General features: G+C 38.0%; 1 protein-coding gene across 1 annotated transcript in view; it reads right to left on the bottom strand.

Annotated features, from left to right (window-relative positions):
* ASPH (aspartate beta-hydroxylase) overlaps positions 1–24,050 on the bottom strand; it is a 98,677-nt gene that overhangs the window by 7,443 nt on the left and 67,184 nt on the right. The window contains exons 10-15 of the mRNA XM_059836293.1: positions 22,878–23,014; positions 17,216–17,314; positions 16,449–16,538; positions 11,277–11,414; positions 4,652–4,787; positions 3,704–3,795 (exon numbers count right to left, since the gene is read on the bottom strand). Of these exons, the coding sequence (XP_059692276.1) occupies positions 3,704–3,795; positions 4,652–4,787; positions 11,277–11,414; positions 16,449–16,538; positions 17,216–17,314; positions 22,878–23,014 (692 nt within the window). The remainder of the gene's footprint in view (positions 1–3,703; positions 3,796–4,651; positions 4,788–11,276; positions 11,415–16,448; positions 16,539–17,215; positions 17,315–22,877; positions 23,015–24,050) is intronic.

Genomic DNA, 24,050 nt, shown 5'->3' with positions numbered 1-24,050 from the left:
TGATGTGAATCCACACTCAATTACCTTTGAAAGGTCATGGCAACCAACAGAAGTCCCTGAGGACTGGTAGAAAGCAAATGTTGCAAGGGCAGGAGGGCAAGAAGGAGGATCTGAGGATGAAATATATATATATCTCGCCTATAGGCTAGTCAGTCTCACCTTGATCCCTGGGAAGGTAATGGAGCAAATAACCCTGGAAACCATTTCCAAACACATGAAGGAAAAGGTGGTGACCAGGAGCAGTCAGCATAGGTTTATGAAGGGGAAATTGTACTTAACCAGCTTTCTGTGGTGAGATGTCTAGCTTGGTGGATGAAGGGATATTAGTGGATATTGTTTCTCTCAACTTCAGTAAGACGTTCAATACTGTCTGCCATAAACATCCTCATTGACAAACTGATGAAATGGAAATTAGGTAAGCTGACAGTGAAGTGTATTGAAAACTGGCAGTTCAGCCAGGCTCAAAGAGTTGTGATCAGAGGCACAAAGTCCACTTGGAGGCCACTCATCAGAGGTGTACCCCAGGGCTCAATACTGGGCCCAACACTGTTTAATAGCTTCAGAAATGACTCAGATGATGGGACAGAGCGCATCCCCCTCAGCAAGTTTGCAGATGATAGAAAATTGGAGACGAGTCGCTGATACACTACATTTTGTTTTGCTGCAATTAAGGGGGACCTTGGCAGGCTGGAGAAAGGAGCAAACAGGAATCTTATGATGTTCAACAGAGAGAAGTGCAAAGTTCTGCACTGGGGAGGAATAACCCCATGTACCAGTACAAGCTGGTGGACAACTGTCTGGAAAGCAACTTCCCAGAAAAAGACCATGGGGTCCTCACAGACAACAATTTGAGCATGAGGCAGCAAGGTGCCCTTGCAGCAAAGAAGACCAAAAGCCTCCAGGGCTGTATTAGGGACAGCTTTGGCAGCAGGTTGAGGGAGGTGACCCTTCCCCTCTACTCAGAGTTGGTGAGATGTCTCGAGTGCTGGGTCCAGTTTTGTGCTACCTACTATGAGAGACATGGACATACTGGAGCAAGTCTAGTGAAGGTCTATAAAGGTGATGAAGGGATTGGAGCATCTGACATACAAAGGGAAGCTGAGAGAGCTGGGACTGCTCAGCCTGGAGAAAAGAAGGCTCAGGGGGATCTTATCAACATATATAAATATCTGATGGGAGGAGTGCAGAAGATGGAGGCAGGCTCTTCTCAATGGTATCCAGCAAAAGGCAAAGAGGCAATGGACACAGATTGAAATACAGGAAATTCCATTTAAACATAAGAAAAAACTTTTTTACTGTACACTGGAACAGGTTCCCCAGAGAGGCTGTAGAGTCTCTATCCTCAGGGGCATTCAAAACCTGACTGGACACAGTCCTGAGCAACCCGCTCTAGTTCATCATGCTTTGAACATGGGGTTGGACTAAGTAATCTCCAGAGCTCCCTTCCCACCTCAACCCTTCTGTGATTCTACAGCAATGCAATGAACAGGAAGTGTGAATAACACACGACCGTGGTGAGAAGTGTCTTTTCAAGTGAGAAATCTGCACATCAGGCTGGGATAGGGTCAGTTTGAAAAATCCTAGGGTTTAAGGTATTGCTTGCTCTCCAGCTGTAACAAGATCAGCAGAAGACAGTGTGTGTCTAATGCCTTAGCCGCTCCCAGCATCTGAGGTTTCAGCTTACCAGCAGTTTCTTATGACAGCAAGTGCTAAACTCCAGTGGCGGTGGTGAACACAGATGCTCCAACCCACCACCTCTGCCACACCAAGATGCATTAACTTGATTGCCCTGTCAGACCCTAATGCAGTGCAAATAAATGGCTATGCAGGATAGTTACTAATATCCCAGAGAAACAATTTTTTTAATGCTTATATACCAGCACTGTGGAATGTTTACTGTTGTGTATGTTATCTGTCCACACAGATCACTCTAGATAAGTCTGTGAATTATATGTATGCGCTGTACTCAAGTACTATATATAACTAGTCCTGAACCACCAATGATTTATACTATGGTTGTAACGTAAAACTCCAAAGAGTTAAGAAATGCCCAGAATTAAAACTACCTGTGCTACTTTTAGTTTACTGCTATTTTTAAGAAGAATTATATGATTTTTAATAATATGATCACTTGCTATTGTTTTACACAGTCTCTCAGTAGCACTGAGCAGCTAGTTGATTATTTTACATTTCTTTTATTTTTGTCAACACACGAGGTACACAAAGCGTCCAAACGGTCTATCTACCACAGAATTCCTAATTACTTGATGGTGTTTGTTCCCATTGGTTCAGTATGTGAATAGAGATTAGGTGGTATTTTAAATTTAATTTACCAGTAAGAATCTGAGGCATGGCTAGCATAAGACCAAAATTGTCCTAGGTAACCCCTAATATTGGATGTAAAATTTAAGACTTCTAGAGCACCATTTTTCAGATTATTTTACATTTTATATGCTCAAAACACATGACTACAGCTATAGCTGTGAATACACAATGTTTCCGCAAACCATATCCTGGTGATAACATGTGGGGTGCCAAAAAATGATGAACAAGATAGTAGCTCTCAAAGAGAATTTGCTTTCTGGGATAGATCTGTTTTGGCTATGGATGCCACAGAAAGCAGTTTTCTTGCTGCTAGCCACACTAAGCGTGATGACCTCTCTCATCATTATATTCACTACAATCAGCCTTTGCAATAAATCAATGAAACAGCAGCCTTGTTTATTCCCACAACAGCGGCCATCTAGTGCGCTTCTGCACATCAAAAGCGAGCGTCTGGTGAAAAAGCTGAACATCTACTCTCAAGGCTCTGATTCAGGATTATGCTAGCACTGTGTTTTCCAACTTTTGCATCCTTAATTTTGCAACATGAAGGTTATTCTCATGTAGTCATTACAGATAAAATATAGTAACTTGGAAAAAAAAAAAAAGAATAATGAAAATGTCTCTCCTACAGAATCACATGGTATCTGTGTTGGGCCGTTCATTCACCTGCATATGTATTGATCCATACAGTATAAGTCTACTGCATGATTTAATGAGGTTAATTCGTAGCTGAGTAGTCAGTGTAGACCAGGAACTTGAAACAAACTTTGTTGGCATCCAAGGCTACAGCTCATGGATGTAAAATTCCCTTCCTTTACCTTCAGGAAAGAAGCACGTGACAGCAGTACTGTTGTTTGGCTTCCATGAGGTGATTCTCCTTCTATCTAATGCAGCCAGGCTGGGGTAGACGGGTGAAGTTTATCACAGTGAGAATCTGGCTCACTGAATTAGTCTTGTAAAGTTAGGTTCAGACCAGAGTAATCATAGGAAAATTCAGGTTAGAAAGGACCTAATCCAATCTCCTGCTCAAAGCAGGGTTAGCTGTGAGTCAGACCAGGTCACTTAGGGCTGAAGTTTAGTAAATTTGTACTTATTTGTTGACCCATGGCAAGTAACTACTTACGAGTTATTTACTATGACGAGCTCCCAGCAAACACAAGGTAAAATGAACTGAAGATTCCATAAAAAGGCTTCAGCTGACATATTTTACCTTGTATTTACTGGGGGCTAAAATTGGGCATATTTTTACTGTTAACTTCATTGTTTGCCTGAGGAATCACTAAATATCCCAAGGTCATGCAACCCTCTATACACATTCCTCAACATCACCTGTTCCCAGCATTAGGAATATGCAAAAAAGAAGTTGTTTGCCAGGTACCTGCCCTCTTCTGCAGCCAGTAGCTTCTGGGAATCTTTCCAATAAAGTGCATGTTTTTGGAACACTTTTACAAGCATTCTCATTTTTTCTTCCTAGTGAAAATAATTGATAGAGCATTGGTAAGAGCAATGAACAAATATTTCATTCTTTTCTACTTTACAGAAGAGCAAAAAAGCTGTCAAAGAGCTGACACTGAAAGGCATGTAAATATTATTATTCCCATTTTACAGATTGTGAAACAGAAGTACGTACACGTCGTAATATCAGAGCAGCCTGCAACATCTTTGCTTTTAAATTATTTGTGAAGAGCAGGCTTTCTATGATTTTTTAAACATGATTCTAAAAGTATGATCATTAATGAGGCTGCATAGAAAAAAAAGATGAAAAATGCCACCAACATCATACCATTTCAAGACCAGATTATATTTTTATATAATTTGCTTTTAATATTTTATTTTACAGTGCTCTTTCATATGCAGAGTCTTAGAAGAATTTAAGGTCATTCCAATAGTTGGCCTCCCACTGCACAGCTCAGAGACAGGGCAGCAGGCTTATTAAAGCTCCTATTCTTCTGCTCATACCATTTCTGAATGATAGATCTCATCTAGCTGACAACACAATATTGAGAATGCGCCTTCTCCCATTTTCCTGTTTTCCCGCAGGCTGATCTGTACTATACATTACTATGCAAAATTTTGGCAGCCTTGCCGGGAGAGGAGTATTACCTCAAGGGAGTCTTAGAAGTGCTTGGGGACAATATGGTTTAGAATAAAGAACGCTTGTTTACTGTCGCAGGGGTCCCAGACATTATTTTATTAGCGCCCTTCTTCTGCAGATTCAGTGATTACAAAAACAGCTCTGGAAAAAACTGTGTTGCTACTTCTTATTACACTATGTTAATCTGAGAAAGTGAAACTGTGGAAAGAGAAGAAATAGAAAATGTTTTACCTTGTTGCCATAAGGTAAACTGGCTCCAGTCTCCTTTTTCTCGTAGATTCTCATCTTCAGGCAGGAAGAGGCTTCTTTTTTTATCCATCACAGCAAGCCCCTCATCCCGAATGAGCTTCCAATTTTTTTCTAAGGACTGTTTAGAGAGCCACGTTACTGCACTGAGAACTTACTGCCTTTGGCTTTAGTACTTTTTTTATTTTCCCCTGCTATTATTAACTTTTTTTTAATTTAAAAGCACTGAAAAAGTGTTCATCATCATTATCAAGTTTTTTTGTATTCAATTCCCTTCTGACATGTTAAGGCAGGAAAAAGAACTTTCATGGCATTCCTCAGATTCAATTACATCAGGATCATAAAATTTCAATAATCCCCAGCCTCTCTGTAGACTAGGCCTCACATTGACTTGCTTTTTGATTAGCCTAGGGGCTCTTTAACAGATCATTTTGTATTGCAAGCTAGGAAGAGTATTGATCTTCTTAAAGTCAGCACATGTTACCTGGAAGCACTCCTGCGACTAGAAAACCACTCGCATAACCTGGAACTCCAGGTGTTGGCAGAACATCACAGTTCAAAGAGTACAAATGTAAACAGGCCACTTAAGTTGACAGTTATGATTTAAACCTTCAGAAAGGTTTGCAAAGATTCACTTGCACTTGCTGATGCTATTGAAAAAGATCAAAGACGACTTGAAACACCAGGTGATGATTTATGGACACAACAATTAAAAACGTGTAAGCTGCTTGTACTTCATACATACCAAAACCACAAGACTGTAGAATTAAAAATTCTGTTCTCTGCTGCCTTAGGACATTATATTTGTAAAAATCAGATAGATCTGAAAACCTTTTATTCTACCAATAAGTTATTCTAATGTTATAGCAATATAAATGAAAAACCCACAGCATAACAATGGACCTGGATAGAAGTGACTTCCATTTCACAGCTGCTTACTTTACTTGCTATTTTGGATGAATAGTTTTCATTTTTCCTTTGTGCTCTTGAACAAAGCATTTCTGTAAGACATTTTCAAGCAATTTCATACTGAAAATAGGCTAAGGTGTGTTCCCACACTACCTCTTTATGTGACGTGTGAAGCTGAGTAAAACTCAAAAGTCTGAGTCTAGGTGATATAACTGCTCCTTTTTAGCCTTAAAACTCCATATGGTTATTAGCTTTCCCCATTTAAATTAAAAAGTTGCATTTTCCACTTGCATTTTTTCAATTAAAAGACAAGCTGATCACACAAAACAGATTGTACGTTGATATATCATAAAAGGCTCAGCAAACTGTGGCTAGAACATGCTGTCCATAATACAGCAACTTTCTCCCACTAGAATATTTTTAGCTAGGCTAAGACCTATGAAAATAAGGATTGCACTTCTGTTATTACAGTACTCTCCTCTTCTTCCTAGCAAATTGTCTTATCTCTCATCGATCAGTTAAGGGGAAGAGCGCTTATAATTTTTCCTGGTGCATTTGCCTTATTCTCTCCCACTGATGGGTTTCCATTACACTCGTTTAACAGTTAACACTGTAGAAATGTTTCTCAGAATATCTTTGAAAAACTGACTTTTCCAAAATGCAGAGTACAAAACAAGACTGAAAATTTCCACCTGATCAGAGATGAATATGGGAACAGTGTTAGTACCAATTCAGTGCTACCATATCTACAAAAGGAACTACCAGCTTGAGTATCTGATTTTGCACTGGCTGGAGAAGAGAAAGAAAAGAATGACTTACATTTACACAGGCCTCAAGTTAAAGTGGTACAGATCAATGAAACTGGAAGACTTTAAAAGATATTACAAGTGCTGCTCTGTTTCCTCAAAATCCTCCTACTCCCTCATCTGAAAAAAGGTAAGAGGGAGTGTTCACCCATGCAGACAAAGATGATGCATAAAGAGCACTGGTGGTCCAAGGAGTTGCAGGCAACAGCTGCTTTGTCACCTCTAATCCTTCAGTGCCACAGGTTGAAAGTGAAAGTTAACCTCCAAAGGTGCGTGTTTGTCTTCGCCTTTTAAGACTGCTTCCCTAACGTGTTGGACATGAAGTGATATGAACACATCATTGATTTTGAACTAGCTCCTCAATGGTTTTAGACATAACTTGCACTGAAATCAATAGCATCTCTCTACTCCAGAAAACCTGGGCCCCATTTATAAGAGACACTGATAGTGCTTTACTACGAGTAATGGGCAACTCCTAGCTATAAAGGAAGCGGAGAGTTACAGGAGTTCAAACACAGTTCACCCTTCATCTCCCTGGTTTTACCTTGAATGGTAAGAACACGTAACACCATTAAAACGTAATGACTAAGTCCAGGACTTGGATTTAAGGCTCTTGATCCAAGAGCTGGTATCTGCAGAAAAAAAGTTAAATATGCCTTTGCTCCATAATATGTAGGGATTCAAGCCTCAGGTTAGAGCAACAAATTCATATTATATTCGGTGCAACCTTGTGATTTCAAGTGAAGAATCAGGTGGTGAACAGCATTGGGAACATATGTACTTGTTTCCTAGCAGCTGATTCTCATAAACCTCCATATGGCTTTTTAAATACAGTTCCTAACAATAATGGAAGTTTACAGTTGCTTTACATCTGGCAATAGTCTAGATTTTATTGGCAAAGACATTACTATATTTAAATAGGGATTTCTTAATATCGGTTTATTTTTATGTGTGACTATTATATTAAAAGAAGCCTTACTCTGTGCTGTCAAACCCTTTCAAATGCATGGTCATAAATGACATGGCAGAGATTAAGAGGTTACTACCCCTCATGTGAGATACAACTAGTGACCACGTGTCCATTTTAATCCATTGGACTATAAAATAAAATCATGGTGAAGACTTCAATCTATTTCACTTTGTTACTGGCACAGAGTAGGAGAATATTCATGATCAGTTATTGTGTCTCTGCTGGGAAACGCTGATGATCTCCAAGTAAGGGGCAATATTTTAAACCTTTCAAAATAGATTCCTTGCACCCATTTGGTCACCCATAGTGCTTGAACATCAGCATGTGTACACATCATGCCTGCTCTTTTCAACACAAGGCTCCCCTTAAAGCATCCATCCGCACTTTAAATGCATATTTCAATTCAATTTCTCCATTAAATACGAATATTTAGCTATTATTAGCTAAACCATTAAGCCCTAGCTGTCACTCTACAGAAAATGTTATGGATATGTGCTGTTGTCGGTACTTTCACTCTCTTTCTGTGCTTTTCTTGCCGCACTTTAAACTTTCAATTAATAAAATCTAAACCATCAGAGAAAACTGACAATACAAGATCTATTATTTTAATCAATCAGCTATTCCCTGTAGTACAATATTGGCAAAGCATCCTCTGGGGCCTTTCCAAAAGACAACGGACACAACATGAGGGAAAGGACAAAGTTACCTAGGTCATTACCTACCTATTAGTTTCAGACTGGTGAAAAGTGTCTAGGATCCAATAGCATTGTAACTCTTTTATTATTTTTTTAAATGAGCACCAGAATAGAAAAATAATGCTATACTGAGGTTCTACAAAAGGTACCAGAGAATGATGCAATGACTCAGCAAGACCATCTATAGAAAGCTAATTGCCCCAAGGGAGGAAGACAGGTTTCCAAAGATAAAAGTAAGGTTTCCTTTTAGCTGAGCTCAAACAAGAAAGAAGAGTTTCTTCAATCTCCAAATCCAAAGGCCTGAAATACTGTAGATCAGAAACATTAACAGAACATTTCTACATAAATCACTTGACAAACTCTTCCTAATTGAAAGGCTTATGTTTTCTGCTCCCTGAGAAATCAGGTACCCCTTCCTATTCTTTCAAGGAAACTACAAAAAAACTTAAGCATTAATGGGCAGCAGCTAAAGAGATGCAAAGATCCACTTCCCTTCAGCACAGTAGCACTAACCAGGACTTACCACCATAATGCACGTCCTGTTAAGTGTTAATGAGATATTCTCAGCCTTTTTTTTTCTTTTAAAAGAAACTAAAAAACCCCTCTTCCTTAAGACGTCCAGGCAAGTAGGTAATACTGACGGAAATAAAGTATGAGATTGTCTTTAATATTACCAATCAGGCAGTTAAACATCAGGCCTAAATTAGTTATCCACGCTTCTTTTTTCAGTAAAGCAGTAAGAAAGTTAATATCAGAAAGGGAGATGTGCCATCCATAAATAGTTATTTAACATAGTAAAAATTAATCATCCTCTGGAAATACCTCTTTTTTTGACCTGTAAACTAGACCACTAGCATGGACAATATGCCTCGTGTCTGTACGGCTACAGTTAGGTGAGCTGAACACCCCTCAGAAGGAATTTATTCATCTGGGAATACCAAGAAAAGACAATACTTTTCTTCAGGTTTTCTGTGGAAAAAGCAAGGCACTGTCAAAATTCACATCTCCATCTCCAGTCCCAAGAAACCACATGACCCTTTATAACAAAATCAAGCCAGGTCTGTGCTACGGGATGCTACTGACCACAGCTGTGCTGGTTAGTAGAATGAACCAAAAAGAGCTGCCAGTCTGGCTTTAGCACTATCTCAGCCACAAATAAATCCTCAGTTAGCATTGTTCAGCTACCAAGATACTGAAAATCGCTTGTTCGCATTTAACAACAAGTGGTGAAACACAGGGAGAGAGGGTCATGGACTCCAGTGCTTTGCCCTTCAGACAGCAGTTTTCCATGTCAAATTCTATCATTGGGATTTGGTGGCATTTCCCACACATCCTGCACACATGTAAGAGGAACGTAATGAGATGAAGCAGTAAGAAATAACTGCTGATTGGATTTTCCTCTGTGGAATAGGGAAATAATTTAACTAAAACATGTACAGAAGTTGGAATAGTTCAGAAATGACTAAAACCAATGTCTTCAATGATTTTTTTTTTGCCACTTTTTGGAGAATACTACTTCAAATTTTGCTTGCAGCATCATATGTTATTAGAATCAAGCCTGCTTTCTTCCAAAACTTCAAGGACTTTGTTGAGTTATGGGGGAAACACAACAATACAAATATTTTTAATGAAGCATTTAACTTATATTTTGGGTTTATACTTTCAACTGTGAACATTATCTTGAAGAATGTAAATCTTACCACCCCCAAATTATGATATCTATGTAAGTAAATTAGGAACCATAATTTAGTCCAGATTCAATGACATATTTCTAATAAAACAGCTAAAAAATACACCAAAGAATTATTGGATTGAAGAGGTATGAGTCGATTTCGGAGAGGTAGTTGTGCTGTGGAGGTCAGGGGTGAATTTCTATCCTTGTTGGTCTTCTGAATGGCTCCTACGAGCCACACAGGATGCTGATCCAAACCAAGACCTCCATATATGGTCTGATCCACCTGAAAAAATCCCTTCACGGTGGACCCCTGGCCATTTTATAACAGGAAACTGAATTCTTTCATCATTCAAAGCTGACTTGTCTCCTCACACCAAGGGTGAAGAGACCTTTACCTTCTGTGACTCAGGAATTTGAATGGTTTACATGTAAGAGACTGTAAAACATCACTGCAGATAGCTCTAAAACATCAATAAAATAACATATATTCTTTCCTTCTTGTTTGGCAAAAGTATGATAAGAAGTTCCCAGCTTCTCCATCTCCTTCATGGCAGGGAGTATCTATTCCCACACATTCCTCAAGAATGAGTTCAATACATGCACATTTCAAATCTTCCCAAACACTAGCCAATAAAGCTAATTGCTTTTTTTTGTGTGACTGAGATTACACTGGAGAATCACACTTTAATCTAAATTTCCTAGCCTTATTTATGCCACTATCAAAAGCATAAAAAGGAGTTATCTTACTTTTCTAATTTCTTTCTTTTTTTTTTTAAATAAAATCATCCTTTCATAGCAGGTTTTTTAACACGTTATGTAACTAAGTATAATGAAACAACCACTCTGAAGGAACTTGTCTCTTGCAAATAAACATTTATGTTTTTAAATTATTTGTGCAGAATATTTTTGCTAAACCACATACCAATAATTAAAACATACAGGGAAAAAAAAAGGTTGGTTTTTTCTTTAGGAATTACAATAAAAATTATTAAAATTAAAATAAAAAATTAAAAATATGCTATTTTGTAAGCACAAACTATTATGATGAATAATAACCAGACCACTTGTCTTACATTAAATAAAAAAAGAACTTTAAAGAACTTAAATTCTATGCTGCTATCGTTTGCTAAATCGATCACTGGGAGTCTACACTTGTTTCTCTTATGCAATTAAAAGCTTCCAAAGAAATCACCAAACATTACACAAGGGATGAAGGACACAGCCTTTCGTGACTAATTAAAAATTCACAATGGGTGTCCCAGACATTACCGAAGTTTGCTGTCATTTTGCACTTGAGACATTACAGTTGTCTACCATGCAAATTTTGTATTTATCTATCATTTCAGCCATCCTGTACCCATTCTCCATTTTGAAAATGCCTGAGCTCATTTTATAGTATCTTAGTTAAATCTTGCGCTCACTCTGAGATTGGTGTCTCGTACTCACAGGCAGTGATTCAGACTTCATAGATCAGAATTTTCTCTGCTTAATACCTTAGATTATACTTGTTACTAAAAAAAATAAAATCAACGTATACAGAAACAAACTGCCTTACCTTCACCAGTTCCGTATAACCAGTTTCCCTTGCTGTCCACCAAGGCTGAGCTTTCAGTCCCTTGACATTGTAGAGGGAGCGCTGCCAAACTGATGCGAAGTGGCCTCTTTGGTATCCAAGTTCATACCACTTGTATGCCTAAAAGATTGCAGTTGTTAATGACCAAATTCATATCAGCCAAGCTCCCACAGAAAAAAAAAGTAACTTATGCTTTTTTGGCAAGGTAACAGACTGTCTCTTTGGATGCTGGGGTTATTATTCTAATGTAATGTAGTAACAAACCTGTCAAGGAAAAAAACCCAAACAAACCCAAAAAACCCCAACTAACAATCCCAAAGCCCAGGGTGTCCAATGCAACATTAGGAAAATAGGATAATCTTCTCACAACTGTTCACACCAAATATGGGTCAGTAATCTCGGCGCTGTCCTCGGACTTGGGAGATCCAATTACTTGTCATCTTGGTCAAACTTGTTTTCTCTCTGATTCAATTCTCTAACTATGAATGACTGCCTTCTGCTGCCAATGGAGTTGCTGTGATGATGAAAACAGTGCTGACTTTGTGGATCTAAATTGTTACATAATAACCTAATACACATATGTACATATATGCACTTGAGTTTCTTCAAATATTTGTTGCCACACCAGAATTGAGCTGATGCTACTAGTTTTTCTTGTCCCTTCCCTTTATTTCATGTGGTAGAAACCTACTGAGGCTAATACCAGACCTTTGTTTGTCTTACTCTCCCTTTCCACAACTTGCTTTACTGCTGTATAGCGGCAAAACAAGGTCCTGCAAAGGAAGAAAATGGGATGCTTGGAATGAAAAGATCCAGCATGAGTAGCACTGTGATGAACCATATACAAAGAAGGTTACATATAGCTGCCTCCTTCCCATCCAGTATTGCCGCTACAGCTGCAGTATTTTAGACAACAGAGAAAGAAAAAAAGGGTATGATGGGACAGCTAAGTAGGGAGATATGAGGTAAGAAGTCCAGAGCAGAGGGACTGAACCAGGCAGCAATTCCTGCCTTGAACAGAAACTGTCCAAAAACCTCTTTACTTGGAGTCACGCAGAGTCCCTCTCTAGCCACACCGCTTGAAATTCGCACCCTCCCAAGCCTGCAACCTGTCCAATTCACCTCCACTTAAGCATCACTCATCCAAACTTGGACCATGTTCTCACGCTCCTTCACCCAACCTGATATTCATTCTTATCTCACTCTACAGAAACCAGCCTATAATATCACCCTTGTGCTTCCAGTTAATAATACTCCCCCCACACCTCACCATTAGCCACCTTCCCTGGCTGTACCCACCTCCTTGCCAAGTTCTCAAAAAACCAAACCCTCTGCTTTTCTTTCCAGCAGGAGTATGGAAAATCTGGTGTGCTGGTTTTGGCTGGGATAATTTTCTTCATAGTAGCCAGCATGGGGCTGTGTTTTGGATTTTTGCTGGAAACAGTGTTGATAAAGCAGGGATGTTTTTGTTCCTGCTGAGCAGTGCTTACACAGAGTCAAGACCTTTTCTGCTTACACCACCCACCAGCGAGCAGGCTGGGGGTGCACAAGAAGTTGGGAGGGGACACAGCCGGGACAGCTGACCCCAACTGACCAAAGGTGTATCCCATACCATATGACATCATGCTCAGCATATAAAGCTGGGGGAGGAAGAAGGAAGCAGGGAACATTCGGAGTTATGGCATCTTGTCTTCCCAAGTAACCGTTACGCGTGATGGAGCCCTGCTTTCCTGGAGATGGCTGCACACCTGCCTGCCGATGGGAAGTAGTGAATGAATTCCTTGTTTTGCTTTGCTTGCGTGCACAGCTTTTGCTTTACCTATTAAACTGTCTTTATCTCAACCCACGTTTTCTTCCGATTCTCTCCCCCATCCCACTGAGGGGAAGTGAGCGAGCGGCTGTGTGGTGCTTAGTTGTCACTTGGGGTTAAATCATGACATCTGGACAAGATGAACACTGTCTCTAATAGCATTCTGGTATGGTAGTTTCCCTGCATGACTAACTATTTTAATTGTCAATTGTTTTTCAAAGAGAGTAATTTCTCCTATTCTAACTCATGAGCGTATGACAGTTGTCCATTAATCTGCCCACATTTGACATGAAGGCTAAAATAAAAGACTTACTGAGACAAAAACCACAGTACTAACTCTTAAGCTAAAGACGAATCATTTTACATATGGGGTGTAATGGAAAGCAAAACATACAATCAAATAAACACATCTCTAGGAGAACAATTCACATCAGCTTATTATTTATGTCTACCTTGAAGCCAGTAAACTAGAAGAAAAAAAAAAACTTTTTTGGATACAAATCAGCCATAAGTGTGTGACTTACTAAGACTTACTTAGTCTTAGCAGTCAGTCAGTCAAGAAAACAAAAAGCTGTTGGAAATTCTTCATGTAATGGATTACTTCTAAAAATTTCCAGGTGTTATCTTAGAGATCTTTTATTTCAGATATAAGGTAAGAAATTACTTTGGGTGGTTTTGTCTTCAAATTTTTACACAAGTTTCTATATTGTAACCATAGATTATTTTTTGAGAGTCCGAAAATTTTATTCAAGCTTTTAAAGAATGTGGTACTCTGATCTTTATAACTCTCTTGAAGTATGGAGGAAAGGCCGCAATAGAATGTTGCCTTACAGTATTTATCTGAAGTACAGAAGAACAGTGTGGATGAACAGAGTAACAGCAAACCATATATAAGCTTTCATCTTTTTTTCCCCTAGAGAAGCTTTGTAAAATTGTGCACGGGTCAAAAAAACAAAACAAAACAAAACAACTTTTGTGTAATACACAGTGTATCTTTAAATTTTGATGTTATCTTGGTTAAGTCTCTGAAAGGGAAGCATTATGATTTATAATGTATGTTCCCCAAGATGTAAGTTGTAATAGCAGTAGGATATCAATAGATTGTTCATGCTGACTGCCTGCATTCATTTGCAATGGCTGGAGTTAGCCTAAATGATAAGGGGGATGAATTACTTGTTTCAGCCCCTGACTGATGAGTATGAATGTTGCTGCTCTTTAAGATCCATCAGCTATAATCACAATGTATAATACTGTTAATCCTTATCTATTAGAAGAATTGTGCTATGAGGTTGCCTTTGAGAGCATGGAGTAAGGTTAGGTTGCCTCACTCATCCTTTCCAGTCATGAGTTTCCATGAGAAACCTGTCTTTTCGCATGCAGATCTTGGCAGCGGAAAGACTCAGTAATGACCACTGTACTATTCAGGACAGCTACAACAGGATAGCTTCTTTTCCAGGAGAGTAATTGTTTGAGATGCACTCAGTTTATACATTCTGTGTGAACAGCACTTAGTTCTATAATACCTTCCACAGTTCTAATTTATCTTAAGTCAGTTTGGCATTTTATCAAAGTAGTTGCAGAGGGCATACTCAACACTGTTTCTCTAACACTTACCAAAACCACATTCATAATTCCTAATTTAGCTCTAATAGATGAATATCTACCTTCAACAAACCTTCAGTGATAGCAATTTCACATGTTCCTTAAATATTCATCTGTTTCTTTGATTAAATCTTGAAGTTCAGCAAGTCTAGCAAGGTCAGTGAGAAAAATTTAGTTTAACAGTGGACTTTTCACCAATAAATTTAGTCTCTTCTGTGCCAAGAAGTTCATTTGTCATTGATGAAAACTTTTTCTATAGCAGATTTGACCATTAACTCCGTAAACATTAACACATAATTGTCCTGGGGATTGGGATGATATACATTAATTACATCTGTGTGGTATCTTTAGTCAAACATTGTAATGTGATGCTCTAGGCTCAATCATTCAACGCAGAATAACCCATGGAAGCATACAGGGATTTCCTTTTTGGTTTTCTGTTGAGAGAAAGACAGACAGACAGCACATGTGCAAGCAGACACTGCGTGTGTGTGCGTGCGCACACGTGTGTGTGTTTACATATAGAATGAGGCCAACTAATTCTCACTTGTAAATAAACTTTTAAATTCAAAAAACTTAATCAGAAGAATATTTTATTGTAGTTTCAGAGAAGGCAATCTAACTTAAAAAATACAGATATTATTACATTTCAATGTATGGATAAGGTATTGTAATAAAAGTTCCACGATTTATAAAAAAAGAAAATTAACCTGATGAACTAGGCTTAAGAAAGATTACTGACATAGGCTTCATTATAGTCCACCTGTTTATAGTTGATATTGGAGAACTGCCTACCAACTGGGCCAAGACACTCAAGAGGACAGCATTCTTTACAGTATTTTAGGTATCAACATTTCAGACCTATTACTAGATAACTGATTAAAAAGAAGTTCCACTATGCTTTTCTGTTCTTAATCTTTTCACATTTCCCATCCAGGAACCTGAGTATGGTTTTTTGGTTTGTTTTCTTGTTTGTTTTTAAATTCATGCCCATAGTAAAGTTCATTAGTAATAACAGTCTTCAATAAAAGCCCTTTGCTCCCCTACCATGGCAATAGTGCTAATTCACGTATTTAAATTTGGCTTTTACATTAAATTTGGTTTTAAATAAACAAATTGGAAACTCTTACGGTTTTCAGTCGCATGTTTGCTTTTGTTGGGCATGCAACAGATTTGTTGCACAAATATCTGCTTTTCTGATCTGTTTGCTACTTTAATTATTGAACAAATACCATAACTCAGCCAACACATTCAGCCCTCTCATGGTCTTCTTTTATCACATACTTATTGGTGCTCAAGGTCACTTTGGGAAACAAGGGAGGTTTACAAAACACTTATATCAGAGCTATGAGAGAACTTCTATGCAGTGATATACATGTAACTGTTTTTTTTTTAACTCTGGTTAAAATCTTTGTTGTAAGTGGTAGGAGCAGAAAAAAAGACTCTAAAACCACCTTCACTGATTTTTTGAAAAATGTTTGGTCCCTTGGTTCAAACTGCCCCATGCAAGCTTCAAGAGTTTAGGTTAGTTCTAAAGCAAGGTATGCTAAGTGATTGTGTTGTCACACCAATGGCAGATTTTTTTGCTGTTGCTCATCTTGATCTCTACACACATATGCTGGATTGTTATTGCAATAGGACTACTCATGTTTTCAACATTGGGTCCGTGCTTAAAAGTTTTTCTGGATTCTGCAGCCCATCAGAGGTTTAGACTTTAAAGCAAGAACATGTGAAATGCATACCTCTTTGTCTCCCATTCTCTGCAAGGCATCACCCAGATGAAAATAAAAGCGTCCATCATTTGTCCCAGGGTCACCAGACTCTAGTCCTTCCTAGGAAAAAAAAAAAAAAAAAAAAAGATTGTAAGAGAAACTTCAGTAGGTCTTCTAAAAGACTTCATTTGATTGCTCTAAATAGGCTGCCAATTCTATACAAGAGACAGGCTATGAAATCGCCTATAAAATGTAACCACCATGGTAACCCGGAGCTTAGGTTGAATGAATACAACACTTCAGTAAAATGACATTGAGAAACATTATCAGTTTTCCAAATGCCATGGCCTCTTCCCTCAGTCCCTCCAAGACAGAGGTGTATTCAGAGATGGACACTTGGCCCTGACCCTATATACATACACACAAGCATTTTAGAAAGCTGGATTAAGGTTTTATTTTGTGGTATTTCTTCCCACTCAGAAGTATATGCAAGCCCTCTCTAGATTTTTCAAGAGCCTTAAGTTTGCAGCATACTGCCAAACTCAAAAGAATTTGAGACTCACAGCTGTGTACTTAGGCTTAACCACTAATAAAACAAATACTTGATGTGTAAGAATCGATGAGTCTCAGTGTACAAGCTTGTTCCAGTTCATAGGCAGTGGTATAGCAATATAACTCTAACATGTAGCTTAAACTGTGATTTGTGATTAGTATGCTTCTATCTTGACATGTTTTATACATTCCAATTTTATTTTTTACCGATAAAATATTTACTGTAGGTGAGAAAAGAAAAATACCTTTAGATAGGGTATGCTCTCTGCTATCTTGTTTTCTGCCTTCAGGATGAAGCCATAATGCACTTTGGCAAAGCCATCATTTGGAGCCAGGCTTAGAACCTGTTTGAGAGCAAATGAATTAAATACTCATGTATGGATCTACGCAAATTAACAAACCTGTGCACATATTACTATTTAGTGATGCAATGACATTTTCCTCCATTGCTGACTCTCAGAGAAATTCTTGGCTTGGCTGTACTTTCTTTTCCCCATTCACTTCTGTGCTTCTCCAGAAAAGTCTATTACAAGCCAAGCCTCCGAAGTAAAATTACTCCAACTGGAATCTCTGAATTGCATTATTTTTTATTGTCCATCTTTCTCCACTCTCTCTCTTGAGTTACAGCATGCTATATTACAGAATTATCACCATTCATTAACACTAAAGTTACCTATCCCACATTTGACTAATCTGAAGGAAAGCAGCTGCTTTTGAACAAATCTACAGCACAGTCACAGGAAGCGTAGTGTAGAAATACACCTGAAATAGTTTAAAATTAGATGGATTTATACTGGTGGCAAACTAGTCTTGGCAAGCAAAAATATACTACACTGCGAAGCACAGTGAGTACAATTTAAAAAGATGCTGTAAAATAACGGTTGTCTCACGTGACGGGACCGCGCAAACCCTGGGAACACAAAGGGCATTCTCAGCACGACAGTGAACTGAAGCACTCCCTGGAAGAGCTTACACTTGCTTGGCCAAGAGAAAGTTATCAGATGGTAATGCAAGGTCTAATGCAGTAGTGATTCAATGTGCTTTCACACTAGAAGGTGATGGATAAATTATTTTTGTATAGTTGTGTGCTGCACTCTTTGACCAAGACCTAGCATGTTGAATTAAGCTAAAAGATTTTGTATCCTGAACAAGATTCAGACAATGTCTGAGTTATAACCTGACTTAATTTTGCAGGAAAGGAAAACCCATAGACAAACATCCAGAGATGGATATTTCATAGGGACTGTGCAAGAGAAAGATTTGTGAGTACAGGGACTGCTGTAGGAAAGGATCACTGTATGAGGGAGTGTTTCAGGGAAAGGAGGTGTGAAGCTGGCTGGCCTGAGTTCTGAAACATGTACCCCCAACATTACTGAGATTATTTAAGCACATTTGGTCTGCCTTAGCCAAGGGGAAAATTAGAGAATGCCTTGATCTACTTTCCAGCTCCACGTTTCTATCATGTATATATTCAATACCATTTGAAGCTCTATGCAATATCAATTACATGGTCAAGTTAATCTGTTGTTACATCTCTTCTCTCCTTATATCTTCTCAGGACAGATCCTCAGTCTGTGAGATCATCAGAAGTGCCTGGGAGTCAGCGGAATTACAGAGGCTGACACCTGCCGAATGTCTAGCACAGTCACTAAATACATAACAATGGACAGATGAACAATTTCTCTTGCCTAAATCCATTTTTGGAGCTACTAAACTTATACTATGGATAAAATGTCTGCATACATTATAGTCATTTCCCTCTGCCTTTTCCAGTCACTGCCTAACTTAATTTTTCAATCAAAATAATTACAAGCAAAACCATAACAAGTCCTCTGGGCCAATTTCTCTGCTTTCTCAAACCTTATTACATATAAACTACATATGAGCAAAACCAAAATCAGTGCAACGTGGGTATAAAATGTTATGAGTTAAAAATAGCAGCATTTCACTTCTTTTTGCAGAGAACAGCTTCTATGAAGGAACAATCAATTTAAGAATCTGTCTGAAGTCCATAATATGACACATAATTAGCAAAAAGTGAACATGGCAATTCATAGTAAGGATGAGCTCGATCCCTAGTATAAGAATACGCTACCACCTTATGCATCTTATGCCTTTTGACCACAGCATTCTGTGTATAACCATTTTGATCCAAGAATCTGTACCTGCAGGGTAAAATAAAATGACTGACAGAAATATTTATTAGCCATATAATTTCATTACAGTTCCTTTAGCTATAGGATAAAGCTATCTGATTAATTAAGACAGAATAGAATTTTCTGTTTTACAGTTCATTTAAACCATGCCTAGTTGCATTAAGGCATGATCTACATTCAGAGCCCCTAAAGAGAAGCAAAGAGATACAATCAGCAGAAATTACACTGGAAGTATTTAATGTAAATTGTATTACTCTGTTGCTGTTGCTGCATGCAATATTAATTATGTTTAGAAATAAGTTTTACTAAACTGCTCATAGCCCATTAAATATTAATCATGAATATAGAAATTAACCTCTGGGGCTATCAATGGCTAATTAGCCAGGGCAGAGTACTGTGTTAATGTGGATATTCTGCTTTTTGTACCTGAGATAGCTCAATCATAGCTGGCTTGTGCATGTCTGTATAATGCTGCACTGAGCCATGCAGACATGCCTCAGCATGGCAGGCAGAAAAAGTGCTATTAGCAGAGTAACTGGTCTTATGAAGTTCTTTTCCACTGTATTTTATCATAATCCGTAGACCTTTGAAAACAAAAATAGCTCTAAATTCTACTAGGACTACTTTTAACATTAAGTTTTCTTTAAAAGTAAAAATAGCTCTGAATTCTACTAGGACTACTTTTAATGTTATGTTTCCGTGTCCCTAAGTGTAATGTTCAAAAGAAAATACTTTAGTATTAGGCAAAACTGAAATCCTCTCCAATTGGACACCATTTTCTATTTGTGGTTCAGCACAAAGTTTGGTAAATGCACAATAGAAAAGTGTATTTTGTATCAGTTAAACTATACCACACTACAGCTATACGTACAAAACTCTCTTGATCTGAAGTTCAATGTTTATGCACATCGTTTCTGTAGTTAAAGAAGAAACATATCTTATTTAAGATTTTTGAAATAGAAATGTCACTATAACACTTCCACAGCTGCTATGACTTAACAAATTTTGGGAAAATAATTTTAAATAATTTTGATTAGTTCCCAACTTTTAAATCAGGTTATACAAAAAAGACAAGAATTGAATAGAAAATAAGTAAACTGGCTATTAAACGTAAAGCAGAAAGTTTTCATTCACTAGGATTCCATGGGCATCTACTCAATTCCTTGGAGATGATGCCAGCTACAGTTAGGCTGGTCTGAAATGGTGTATAATGTAATCCGAAGGTAGGGAACAGTGCCTGTGAAGGGTCCAGCTGGTTGCGTACGCTCAGCCCATGCTTAACACAAACTGATAACACTGAGTTAAGATAGAAATGTTATAGCAGGAAGCAAGGGAGGACACCGGTACCTTTTGCCCAAGAATCTTGCAGATTCCCAGGAAATGGGAAATTTGGAGTCTAGATTCTCCTGCACAGAAGAGTATTCAACTACTTGAGAACTTGCCTGAGGAGCAGAAACAAGTACCACATACACAAGAAGTTAGACAACCACAAAGAAAAGAATGGGACCAAAGGGGAATCAGCAAAAAGCTGAGCCTTTAGTCGAACAAGGGGTATGTTCTCTTGAGCATGCATCCTGAGCTCTGCTCTCTCTTCTTAGATGTGCATGCCTTCTGCATTAAAAAACACTTGAATAAAATGTATTAACATCCTTACAGTAGGAACCAGAACCCAGGATTCATAAATATTGAAGGCATCTACTGTGCAGCACTGAGTTCATGCTCATCTGTGCTCTCTTACGTTTTTCTATCAAATGACTAATTTGTCCTACACTAGTGAGAAGAAGGATTTAATTACACTACAGAAGTTTCCCTTGTTTTTCAAAAATCATGGGAAGAAGATGTCTCCCAGAGGCCCCCAGAACCACTCTTCAGTTTGCCCCTCTCTTTATTTACTGTGGACAGAGCCTGAGCACCTACGATAGCAGCTCCAAACCATATGCTAATCACCTTCTAAATACGCATTACAACAACTAAACGAAGCACGCAAGAGCAGACCATATGGCCCCTAAGCAATCTGCTCAAAGTCATGCAAGAAGCATTCAGTATAACCAAGAATAAAAGCAGGTACACATGAGCTTCTCCCCGTTTCTTTGGCTATGTTTCCTTTCTTAAAATTCTTCATATAAATTTATCCTGAATTACAACAAAGAAGAAAAATTACATTACTGTGTTGGAATCCAGCCTGAGGAATAGCCAGAATATGGACAAAACCCACATGATTTTTAAAAAGCATAAATCCAACTCCTTTTAAAAGGTATTTATTTGTTGCTTTATTACAAGGACAGAACATCACTATGATCTATTCTATTTCAGTGGTTAGTGAACTGCAAGAGTACTTACATTGGATAAAGTCTATGGAAGCATGGAAAACAATATATTAAAAGCAGACCAGTTCTTATTTGCATATCTGTTCTTAATCAGAGCAGTATACACTTCTTCTGAAGTATATCAAACTCAGTATCAAAGTAATTATATAGCAAACTGATTACCTTCTCTTTTATAAGAAGTCCTGTGATTATTGATATTAAGTAATTCTAACATCTATATTGTTTGCAGCAAAATACTGAAAAATTGCAAAGGAAAATCTTGCCCAAAAGGAGTATGTTTTTGTTTTTTCAAGTTCGTTGCAGCTTGAGAAGCAGGTTCGGTTAATATATTCTGTCTTTAAAAGCTGATGTTTCCAATCCTCTGAGAAATTTTGACAGCAGACCAAAAATTATTGAACAGAAATGTTTTATGGAGGGACCTACAAAGTAGCCAAAGTAGCAAAGCAAACATTATTCTGGCAACATCTGAGACTACCAGAGGAGCCTGAGGAAAAAAAGGTACTATCAGAGTTCGGCCTCTGCTTCCAACCATGCAGTTGAACGTCCTCCTTCTCTTTGAGAAACCACCTGAGATGATAATCCCCTCAGACTACCGGATGTGGGGGACGGAAAACTGAGCCTTTATTCTCAAGAGGTGGTACTAAGCATGCTGACTCGTCCTCAGTCTACATAACCAGCCAATTACCATACTACGCCTGTACTAAACAAGCACTGCAACAAGTGTGCCAACAAGACCATCTCCGATCAGGTGCTGACAGCTTGTGCTCTACCAGTGACATCAAGCTCCGCATCTGTCAGTGAGTTTCCAGACGTTAACAGGGTTTCTAGATCACAGGAGCAGAGTGGCCCTTCCTGGCAGTGAGTTTTCCTCGTCTTGAAAACCATATATAAAATAGTAATATAAATCCAATGAACTGTCCACACTACAACCATCATGAAAGAAAAACAGAATTTAGGCTGTCTACAAAAATCATGAAAAACCAAAGGTTAAATAGCTATGTTGAGTACTGAACTATTTTATCATATGGTTAGAGACAGTGTACCTGTAAAGAAACAGGCTTACTTCTGCTTTCCATGTCTTGTAGATATCTTTTTTTATACTATGCATTACATTTATATGTGTTGCCAATATATTCCAAACCTGGCTGCCAGAAGGTATAAGAAACCTAATATTATTAAGCATATGAAAAACATCTGCATTTCTTTGTCTATGAGGACAAACATTTAGCATGACAGTATAAGGAAATCTGAATTAAAATTAGAAGATAATTAAGAACTGCACTAGAAAAAAATCATACCTATATTAACCCTTCAAAACCAGACATGCAAATTCTTTAACAACTCAAAAAGTTAAAAGCAGGCAATCTTTAGAATGAACATCTGAATGAAAATAATTTTTTTCCTTGGCTGGAATGGAAGCTCACCTCTTCATACACTTTCTTGGCATTGCTGTTATCTCCTATCAAGAGGTAACCAACACCAAGGTCATTCTTGAATGAAATATCACTGGGAAACAGCTGAACTAATTTCTGTAGAGTAACCAGGGAACCTCTCATGCGACCTAATTTGATGGAACAAGACTTAATTACAACTACAGATATAAGTAACAGTAGTAAGATGCTTACACAACGTCTAAGAAAACACAAATCAGAGCCAGGTGTTCCACTTTCACTAAAGATCAAGAAGCAGAACTTGAAAAAAAACTTGTGTGGCTAGGAATATATTCAGCTGCTTGGTTGTCACTGGGGTGTAGCCGTGCAAGGAATATTTCAGGAAATCACTGGGAACACATATCAAGCAGTGTTATGGTAGCCTCTAGTGGAGAACCGTTCATAGTGTAGCAGTAACATGCTTGCTTTTTCATATATAGATGTCAAAGTGTTTGACAAAACGAGGTAAACACATCAAAATAAACTTAGTCTGAATTGATTAAGTAATTAAATGCGTTTCTAGTGTTAAGCAATAGTTCCACTGTATTTCCATTACGAAATTAATCACGCTTTACGTGCTTAAAATTAAGTATGTTCCTCGACTTCCTAGATGAGGTCTTGCTGAGGAACAGCAACATCAAAGCAAGTTGATATTCAAATCCAACCCATGGGACGAGAACTCTTTTCTCCACCAAAGTTGACTGTGCTTCATATTCTAATCAGCACTTCTCATACATCACAGACTTGAGATCTAAACTTTCGGATGTTATCCCCTAGTTCAATTCCATTCTTCTCTATGTTTATTGAAAGTTTATTCTGGGTGTGTTTACTCTGTGTATGCCATTAATTTTCTCATGATTTCCCTCAGCTTCAGTAGAAAAAGAAGAACACTTTCTTCTTTCTCTGTCAATAAAAATTTTTTGACCACCTTTCATCATAGCTTCTCTTAAGCACCTAGTGCACTGTTGTCTACAGGCACTATTATCATACAAGCAATTATATACACTAGTTCCCTAGAAAAATTTTAAAGAATTTTAAAACATTTTTCTTAAGCATTTAAGAGATTAGGAACACAAGTCCTACCGAAAATTGTCAGTGGCATTTTTAAGTCCTTAGTGACCTTCTGAAAGCCTTGCTCACACAACTTCCACAATTTTTACACCGTCC

The sequence above is a fragment of the Gavia stellata genome, chromosome 3 (assembly GCF_030936135.1).
Source record: "Gavia stellata isolate bGavSte3 chromosome 3, bGavSte3.hap2, whole genome shotgun sequence".
Lineage (NCBI taxonomy): Eukaryota > Metazoa > Chordata > Aves > Gaviiformes > Gaviidae > Gavia > Gavia stellata.
Note: the sequence above shows the minus strand (reverse complement) of the source record. Positions and strands in the feature narration are given on the sequence as shown.